General features: G+C 52.3%; 3 protein-coding genes across 3 annotated transcripts; 2 read left to right on the top strand and 1 right to left on the bottom strand.

The window, feature by feature from the left end:
* Positions 1 to 390: 390 nt before the first annotated feature.
* On the bottom strand, positions 391 to 5,163 carry NECHADRAFT_36093 (uncharacterized protein; the record flags this gene model as incomplete). Its single annotated transcript, XM_003052695.1, has 1 exon — positions 391 to 5,163. A coding segment is annotated over one exon (4,773 nt), but the record flags the coding sequence as incomplete, so codon positions are not given.
* A 492-nt stretch (positions 5,164 to 5,655) lies between these two features.
* On the top strand, positions 5,656 to 6,189 carry NECHADRAFT_36061 (uncharacterized protein; the record flags this gene model as incomplete). Its single annotated transcript, XM_003053192.1, has 1 exon — positions 5,656 to 6,189. One exon carries the CDS (start codon positions 5,656 to 5,658, stop codon positions 6,187 to 6,189), a length of 534 nt encoding a protein of 177 aa, XP_003053238.1.
* Positions 6,190 to 6,844: 655 nt separating this feature from the next.
* On the top strand, positions 6,845 to 8,133 carry NECHADRAFT_92087 (uncharacterized protein; the record flags this gene model as incomplete). The annotated part of the gene is made up of 4 exons (XM_003053191.1): positions 6,845 to 6,917; positions 6,976 to 7,665; positions 7,894 to 7,987; positions 8,049 to 8,133. 4 exons carry the CDS (start codon positions 6,845 to 6,847, stop codon positions 8,131 to 8,133), a joined length of 942 nt encoding a protein of 313 aa, XP_003053237.1.
* Between the last annotated feature and the right edge of the window lie 1,594 nt (positions 8,134 to 9,727).

Raw genomic sequence — 9,727 nt, 5'->3', positions numbered from 1 at the left:
CGGAAAGCCATGTTAGTGTCGCATGGATGGGCGTGGCCAAGTCAAGGACGGTTAGTATGCAGCTGCGATATTGAACACTTTGGGATGTCAGCTCCGTCTTTGCAGCGGCCGCCGCATTCCCAACGAGAGTTTCCGAGTGCCCGCAGCGCACTTGGGCCATCCTGACAAAGTACAAGACCAACCGGTCCTTTGTCGAGTGGTCGCACAACAAGATGTCCAAGGCCCTGGAGTATGACCAGGTCAGTAGTTACACTGCCGAGCTGTTTGACAACTACCTATATGGACTACAACATGCTTCTCAAGGATCTTCAAAACATCCACCACTTCACTTCACACCTTCTACCCGCGATTTGGGTTTTGGGGTAAGATATGTCCCTTCAGTTTGGTCTCTTATTCTATACTCACTCTCTCAGCATAGTCAAGGCCGCCCCTAATCACCGCCAGGTCACCACTCCGAGTCAACATAATATCTCTCCTTGTCAAGGCACAAACAATGTCCCTCTTCCCAGCGAACCAATCGTACGGGACGAAAAAGTGCTCAAAGACCTCGATCGTCGGGGAATCTTTGCGTTGCGCGATCTCTAACCCGCTCTCGCTGAGATCAACAGAGCACACCCAAAAAGACCGGTTCAAGAATACGAGTTTCCTCGATTCGTCAATTCCGATGACATGAGCAACGCTTAGTTCGAATGTCGTCATCCGTGAACGAAGCGGAGCGGCTGGACTCGATGTCGTGACCATACTCTCCCCGTCTTCATCCGTGGCAAGTTGATCCAACGCCGCCACAGCATCCAATTGCTTCCCTAGCGAGCTGCTATCGTTGTTTGCGACGGCGAGACAGTTTGCGTCAATTATCGCAATCCTGTTGGTGTTGACGGAGCTGTTCGGATGTAACAAGTCGAGCATGATTCTTTGTTTTTGGCCGAGCGAATAGAGGATCGCGCTTTTGAGCTCTGCTGTGTCGCTGTCCAACGACAATGCAATAGATGAAACTTCAGACCAGTCACTCCAGCAGTACGCGCAGACTTTGATGTTGTTGACACAAACCAGATGTAGAGAGGATTCTGGATGAGGGAGCCATTTGCGGATTCCTGGCATTTGTGGATATGTCCGCTCTCTCTCATAGTTACCACTGTCCAAGTTGAACAGATGATCAGACTCGCGAGTCGATACCAGAAATTTCGCTGCCATTTCTCCTACTAGCACGTCTATGATTGCCTTCTCGGAGTCGAGGCGGGACTTGAAGAGTACCGTCAGATCGTTGAGCCAACCTTTATCTGCTGACTTCTGGATTCTGTGTAGGAAGATCCTGTTGGAGGCATCGATGCTAAGGAGGGCGTCTCTCTGTTCAATCCAGGCCAACAGGCGGACTGGTGACTTGTGGCTGTAGAGAGTCCCCAAGCTCGCTGCCATTTTCCGCTCGTACAGTACGACTGATCCATCATCCTTTCCGCAAAAGACAACTTCGGACGTGTGATGGACCACCATGGCAGTAATCTTCACTTTGGCTTCCATGGAAACCGTCTCGACCACTGTAGTGGAAGTGAGCCCGCTGCTGTCATCGCTCAGGGACTCTCGCAACAGAGCTTCAGGTTCCCAGACAGTGCACTGGGCGCCTCGTATGTCGGCAAGAAGCATACTGTCTCTGGTAAAGGCAAGCTGCTTGATATACGAGTTGGATGACTTGACCCGATAGAGTAGCTTGAACGTATCAAATTCGTAAACGTGGATAATCCCATTTGCACCACCCGCTGCGAGGAGGCGCCCATTGGGGCTTGGGGCGAGGGTTTGGCAGTTGGCGCGAAAACATTCCAGCTGCTGATCGGCAAAGGGGTCAAGAAGGGCAAGATCACCATCGAGGTATGCGACTGCGAGAAGGCTAATGTCAGGGTTGGGGTTGAAAGCAAGCGCGACGACGACATGCGTGCTGGTCTCTCCGCTGGAGAGTTTCTTGCCACAGTTACCAGCGTAGGCGTCCTCCTCCATGTCCCATAACGTAATGGGTTGGCCGCTGTAAGCGACAGCGAGCATTCCGTGGCTGGTAGAGAGAGTCAGTGCGTTTGGGGTACCACGCGGAGGCGTTCGGTTCGTCTCTGGCGTATCGGTATCGCTCCATGGCCTCCGCACCGACTGCGGCCGGGCGTCGTGTCCCAAGTTCCAAGTCGCGACGTAGTTGTTGCGACTCGCAATTAAAAGCGTCTCTCCATCGAATTCCATCCCCAGCGGACGCGGAGGGCTCGCGAGGCTGTGCACCACTTGCCCACTTCTGATGTCCCAGACCTTGGCCATCTTCATACCACAAGTCGCTACGAGGTCGGTTTTGGTCCTGAAAGCAATGAAGTTGACAGCTTCACCGTGCTCAAAGACCTTGTACTCCTGGTAGGATGTGGCGTAGTACAATACGACAGTTCCTGAACTGAGACCGACGGCCAAGAACTCGTCTCCATAACTCAACGCCCTTGGGTGACCCTGACGGAAATCGATGCACAGCAGCCTGTCATCCCATTGCTTATTAGGCGCGCCAAGCACCGCGAGCCTCCGGCCTGAGCCCCCGGTGTTGTATACCATAGACTCGGTGGGACAGAATGGGGGTATCAACGAGTATATTGCTGACGGTGATACCGTGAGGGCGTTGGCGAACATGGCAGGAATCCGAGCAAGGTCTGTGGTCCACTGTCGGAGCGCTCGTATCCGAGGGTCTAGTGGTGAACGCTCAGCGGCACACGCATTGACGTAGGTTTTGAGATGTTTTGAGGCGCGGATGAGGTCATTGAGATTCCGAGAGCCGGCAATCGTTTCGATCCAAGTGAGGACGTTGGATCTCAGGAACTGCACGACAAGCTGGAACGTCCCTGCCGCCAACGGATCAGCCCTCGAGAGATGATATGAGTATGCTGTGTATGCATAGGCGGCGAAATCCAGTCTTGTTTCTAGCAAATTTGCCGAAGAACGGCGTCGACCGTTCCTCGGAGGCTTCATTTCCTCCCCGACAAGGTAGTTGAGGCACACCTGAGCCATCCGTGTGTGCGCCTTAGTTTTCTCGATGGAGAACTCGGACTCAAGCCCGCCGGCTACAAGGAATTCTCTGGCAGTTTCATGCACCATCTTAACTCTCCCATATTTGTCCACGACCACCAGTTGACCACAGAGCGCGGCGATGCTCTCCTCCAATCTTGGGAATGAGTCGTGGATGTCCAGGGTCAGAGCACCGTCCAGCTCGCTGATTGTCATAGGTCGAACCGCGCATGCTGCCCACATGAGAATGGTTTTGGCCAGCTCCTTTCCACGAGCGGCCTGCGACATGTAGTCTAAAGTCCGCTTGTATAGTGACTGCATGCCTCTCGGCACGTCTTCAAGAATCTGGTGAGTTTCATTTCTGCTGTGGCAGCGTAGGAGTTCCTCAAGCACCAAAATTGTCCACAAGAAGGAGCCCCTAGATTTGTCTAGAATCTTCTCGGCCAATGTACCTCGATCGTCAGGTCCCACGACTCCTAAGACCTGGGTCCTCCTCTCCACCAAAAGCCTGAGATCTGACTCTGTGTCTGTTGTCGAGATTGGCAAGGACTGGACTAGGCTGGGTGGAATGGCCGAGAAACCTTGGTCCAGATCGACCGTATCCCGACTTGTGACGAGAATTCTCAGTGGTATAGATTCGTCCATGTTGGAAAGAATGGCATGCAAAAAGACCGGAGGATTGGAACACTCGTCCAGGGCGTCGATGACCCAGTAATGTCGAGTCATTGTGGCCTGGAAAATGCCAGAAAGGAAGAGGATTCTCCAAAGGGTACGTTCGTCGACGCGATCTAAGCAAATACCATCCGCCTGCATCCCTAGGATGGCATCACTAGCTTCGGCATTGGAGCTAGCCATCTGAAAAGCCAGAGATCGTAGACAACGACCCAGGTTGGACTTCGACCTGTCTCCATGTTTGAAGAAAAAGTAGCTGCATGCCTGGCCGGACTCCTTGAGCTGATCGATAACATAGCCAGCGAGAACAGACTTTCCAGTTGCTGGCTTGCCCTTGACCCATAGCGTCCTGTCATTTCCGGATTCCCCATCTCTCCATTTGACGTAACTGGCTTTGGTCGAAATCCATCCGCACGACCCGTGCATCCGAGCTTCACAGACGTTTGCAAGATCATCGTCCAAGACGTCGGCAACTTCCAGGTACTTCTTGAGGTTTTTGATCCTCTCACGCCTTTGCTTCAGCTTCAGCTCCGGAATTGCCGTGGCAATTTTGCTGACAGTAGAGGCGAGCGCATTTCGTAGGAGGGCGTAGTTGGAGTCTTCAGGTGTGTCAAACTTGCATATAGAGCGGTGGTCAGCAGTCATGGGTATCTGCTTCTCTTCACGGTACCCGAGGACGGCCGACTCGGGATTGACGATGAGTGAGCTAAACCGTTTCATATTCTGCGTTTCGTAGAACGACCAAAGCTCAAGGCTGGCCGAAAAATGCCGAAATTCGTCATTGATCACTTGGACCGCCCCAGAGTTCGGTTCTAGATCACCAATATAAGCGCGGTCGTACGCAACCCTGAGGAGGTTCTTCAGCATCTTTGCCGAGTCGGCACCTCGATGCGGCGTGGCCAGGAAATAGAATGCGGCGAATCGCCCAGCCAGCGCCTTGTGTACTGCGTCTTGTTTCGCAAGGATATATGCTTTCTTCATCACCAAGCCACCCATGCTGTGGCCGATGACAACGATGTATGTCCCGGAATTGATAATGCATGGCGAAGTGCTGATCGCGCCTAGGAATGACTTGCCAATGTGGTGTACATTCAAGCAGTCCTCCTTGCCCTTCAAATAATATGAATCGTACCCATAGCTATGGATGCGGACGTTCTTGAATGCGGGGTCTTTGGAGAGCCACTCCTTTGGCCAAAAATCAGACTGCAGGGACGACTTGCTCCATGTTTTTCTAGAATTTCCGCCTAGGCCATGGACGAATATGAAGTCGACCTCCGGCGCCGTCGGGGAATAGAGGAGGCTCAGTCCAAGCGGGCCCTTCACGCCCTCCGCTTGATCGCCCGAGGTGGTTGACGTACTGGGCAGGGTTTTTGACGGAGGAAACAGGCTCCTCGAGCTCTTAGGCGAGTCGCGACTACTTGAGGGACTGTCGGGATGTAGGTCGGGCTTTGTGCGCCGCTGCTTTCGAAAGAACTGGTACAGTCAGCGATCTGGTAGGATTGAAGTTTCCCAGGAGGCTAAGGAGGTGAGAGTTAACCATTGTAGTCCGCAGAACTCAGTGCGTGGGGCGCCAGTCTCGGTTGCCCAGACTCATTCAAGGTGACGTCGGCACGATGGTCTGTCCCTTCAAAGAATAATGAAACAATGGTACAATGAGAGTTGTTTTCAGGAGACTCTTGGTGGTGCTCAACCACCTCGCGATCGAAGCGCGTAGCAGGTGATCAGCCCTCCCTCCCACTTCGAACCACCAATTAGCTGGTTGCTTTAACCGCCTGTCGATGCCCCCCCCCCCGGTAGGCTCGAGAAAGATAGCGGCATGTATCTACCCTAGAAAATCGCGCACCCAATATTTCAAGAACACCCCCACTGACCTGTACCTTCTTTGCCATTTCTTGATGATGCTGTGTTGATTTGGCCCATAAGAGGGATTGTCCACGCATTGTGTATTATTTCAGAGAGCCATTTACTATGGTTTCACAGACGAATCCAACGTTCGCGGTTGGGGACCATGAGGCTTTCATGGAGTTTGCTCTCATTCAGGCACAAAAATCACCACCAGCTGCCAACAAATTCTGCGTCGGAGCCATACTTGTCGATGCCGCTAAGGGCAAGGTCCTATCGACAGGATACTCGCTTGAATATCCGCGAGATTACAAGGGAGATCCAGGCACCACGCACGCAGAGCAGTGTTGTTTTATCAAGATCGCCGACGAGCACAACCTCCCTGAGGAACGCATCCATGAGGTCCTTCCGGCCAATACGGCGCTGTACACGACCATGGAGCCATGCAACGAGAGACTTAGCGGCAACATGACCTGCACGACCAGGATCTTGAGACTTCAGAGCGCCATCAAGACTGTCTACGTGGGAATCAAGGAGCCAGGGACGTTTATCGCGCACAATGACGGGCAGGAAAAGCTGGAGGCAAACGGTGTCAAGGTCGTGTTCCCTGTTGAACATTGGCGTGACAGGATCACCAAGGTCTCAATGACTGGGCACTGAAGACTGAGGTAGCGGATACACCCGGACGGCCCGGACGGCCCGGACGGCCACCCAGCTCTAGTTTATTTTGAGCCTTTATTGTTATTCAGGGACGAAATTGGCATACTGTAAATACATCAATCTTCTTAATTGCGCTAAGGCTCTCATTGAGTATTTTATAGAAATCTAAGCCAATTACGGTTAGTATCTCTCTCCTCTCACCTAAATTGCGATACAGGATTAACGCACAGCTACCAAGCTAGCTAGGTAGCACTTTAAATAGTGTCCTAGCAGTGGGGACTAGTACCGCATGGGAGCCTTAGCGCAATTAAAGAGACATGTTGCACAACGAACAGCAACCTCAGTACATATCTCAAGAAGCTCTTGCGCCTTAGATAATTCTCATCAATTGACTGACACCGCCTAGGATGCTTCTCACCACTGTCTGACAAAATAGAAACTTAGAATTGAAAAAGATTCGTGGCAGTGGATTCGGATTCGGCGGTAGTCGGACTCTAGCCGCCCAGAGGGGGAGCTCGCTTGCAATTGGCTACTCGGCCATGATTGTGGGGGCATCCCGAAACACCGCCTATAATAAACCCCGCGTCTCCGAGAGCCTGATGATCTCCAGCCAGCGGGACGCTGAACAGATTCGGTACATTCTTTGACACAAGAAATGAACTACAACGGCGCAGATAGCCTTGAATTCGGGGCGGGCAACACCAAAATAGACCCAGCCGTGTTGAGGGGTAAGCTACAAGCCCTTGGCGAACTCACAAGATCGTCTTCATGTTGACTGCTCCCAAGAACTGCCGGAAGGATGCAAGGTCACATCCACCGAGAACCATGGCGTGAGCTTTTGGGCGCAGACGGGCCGCATCGATGTTTTGCTCCGCGATGGTACACCGCAGTCCTTCTTCATCAAGGTCATTTCGAAAGAACTGGGCATGAATATGACCAGGGGTGAATTCCACTCGATGAGCGCGATGCACAACGTTCTGCCAGAATTTGTCCCAAAGCCCATCGCTTGCGGCACCTACAGGACGATACCAGAGACCCACTTCTTCCTCTGCGAGTTTCGAGAAATGACTGACGATATGCCTGACCCTCACAAATTTGCCGCTCTTCTGTCAACACTGCACCAGAAAAGCGTATCGCCTACTGGCAAGTTCGGGTTCCACATCACCACCTACGCAGGAAACCTACCTCAGTTCGTGGCATGGGAAGATAGCTGGGAGGCATTCTTCGCCAAGACCATGAGACAGGCGCTGGACCTGGAGATTGAAAGGAAAGGGCCTAGTGAGGAGCTCGATGTCCTCTCCCGTGCTTTGTTCGAAAAGGTCATCCCGAGGCTCCTGAGGCCTCTCGAGAGTGACGGTCGAGTAGTGAAACCTTCACTTGTTCATGGAGACCTTTGGTACGCAAATGCAGGGATTGATGTCGACAACGACCAGCCTCTTGTTTTTGATGCGTGCTGCTTCTTTGCGCACAACGAATGTACGTTCTCCTACGAAACACTTGCGGTTACCCATGCTAAATAGCTTGAATTTGAAGATGAGTTTGGCCAGTGGCGACCGGCTTGCAATAGGTTTGGGGATGAATACGTTGCTGCCTACAACACATTCGCCCAGATTTCGCAGCCGGAAGAGGATTTTGAGGGCCGCCTAGACCTCTATAGGCTGTGAGACACTGATAAACTCTTTTCCTTCCTCCTGATCTGCGTAGCTGATATCAAGCTAGGAGGTTTGACACGCATGTATCAGCGCTTTTTGTCGATAACGAGACACTTCGCACACAGTGAGGCCATTCTCAGCCTACTGTCTAGTTTGGCGACTAATGAGCTTAACAGGGTCCTTGATGTTATGAGAGATTTGGTCCAGAGATATGGTTAGTGGAATCTTTCACGGCCTAATTCATTTTAACGCTAAAAGTGTATCTAATTGCAAAGGAACCGTGGGGACTTAGCTGCGGGCCGGGGCCATGGGGGGCCATTGCGGCCGAATTCCTACCACCGGGCCGGGCCGCGTCGGGGATGACCCGATCACGGATCCGGGCGAAGGGCCCCTCACCTTTGGTGCAGTAAAAAGCGCTGCATGAGTAGGCACGAAGGTCGGCAATCGAGGGGGAGCGAGTCGAGTAATACATCCCATCATTGGTCTTGCTTTAATCGACCGTTGGTGATAGGATGCGGCGAGACGCATCGGGGAATGAACTATGCAAACCTCACATCGCTGGTTCATCTATATCGCAAAGATGCTGCAGAATGATTGCAAGCCTGTTAATTTCCCCCTCTTTCTGACTCCCTCGGCCTCTTCGCAACAGGGTGTTTATTATGATTGACTTGCTGTTGCCTCCTGCTTGTAGCGGCACTGGAGAGTGGCACGCGCCTCAAGTGCAGTTGGTTGGAAGTGCAACGACAGCTCAGAAGGCTGCGCAAGAAGTGAGCGAGAATCCTCGGGTCAAAGCCGGAAGATAAGAACAACTGGAAATAGGAACGAAGCCGCAAGAAGCTCAGCACACACCTAACCGGAGTCAAATAGCGGAGGTGCTATGCTTAGTATAGTAATGAGGACGGGCCCTCCGCTTCCACCCCTTTCCGTTCCATCTGCCCCTCCTCCACCTCCTTCCAGGCCTCCACTAATAAAGACCACCAACACAGCCGCATAGGCGCCGAAGACCTCGGCCCGCCGGGCATTGGTAACGAGCGGGATCCCGCCGGCGAACAGCACCGTGAACAGGGCAATGAAGCCAAGTTTCATATCCGGCCACGAGCCAAGCATTCTCCACCGCACGCAGATAGGCAAGAACAGCAGGATCCAGACCAGCAGTATCATAACTAGGGATACAGCAAATAAGAGGAATAAGATCAAGTACATCCCCAGCTACGGTAGGTAGCGGTACATGATTAAGGATATAGCTAGATAGGTAGCTAAGCCTAAGGCAGAGAATAAGAGTAAGGGTAAAGAAGAAGAGAACATTAACAGAGGCACTCTCCGCAGCAAAAAAAGCTACGAGCAGTATATCTTAAGGAAGCAGGTAAGCAGGTTAGCGTGCATTTAAGGAGATAGCGAGATAAGGCCAGCCGGCTACTATGATGCGGGAGTATCGGGTAACGGATACAGTATCGAGCTCGCCCCCGAGAGAGTCGGCGATATTATTTATTGATTAGCGGGGGATATCGCGAAGTTATATTATTTATAGAAGCATTTAGATAGCGTCATTAGCGGCTACTTAGACAGTGGACGGAGCATAAGTAGCGTTGCGTTTAGTAGGAGGACTTGCCCTGAGGGATGAATGGTGTTAGGCATTTGGAAAGACTTTGCGAATAAGTGTTGAATCGCTCTGACAAGGTCACCGCCATCATCCAGCGAGCTCTGTGCAAGCTAGCAGGTTCAGAGGCTACCGAGGTAGCCGCCCAAGTGGCGTCAGCTTCCGATTCTGACGGAGTCGTCGAGCTAGATGACGAGGAACCTGTTTCAAAGAAGGAGTTCAACTTTGCCACCCTTCTCCCTGCAGAGGTCTGGAAAGATGTCATGCCTGTTGCCAAGCCTCACTACGC

This window comes from Fusarium vanettenii (assembly GCF_000151355.1).
Source record: "Fusarium vanettenii 77-13-4 chromosome 3 genomic scaffold NECHAsca_2_chr3_3_0, whole genome shotgun sequence".
Classification (NCBI taxonomy): domain Eukaryota; kingdom Fungi; phylum Ascomycota; class Sordariomycetes; order Hypocreales; family Nectriaceae; genus Fusarium; species Fusarium vanettenii.
The sequence above is the reverse complement of the archived record's forward strand: the minus strand, read 5'-3'. Positions and strand labels throughout refer to the sequence as shown.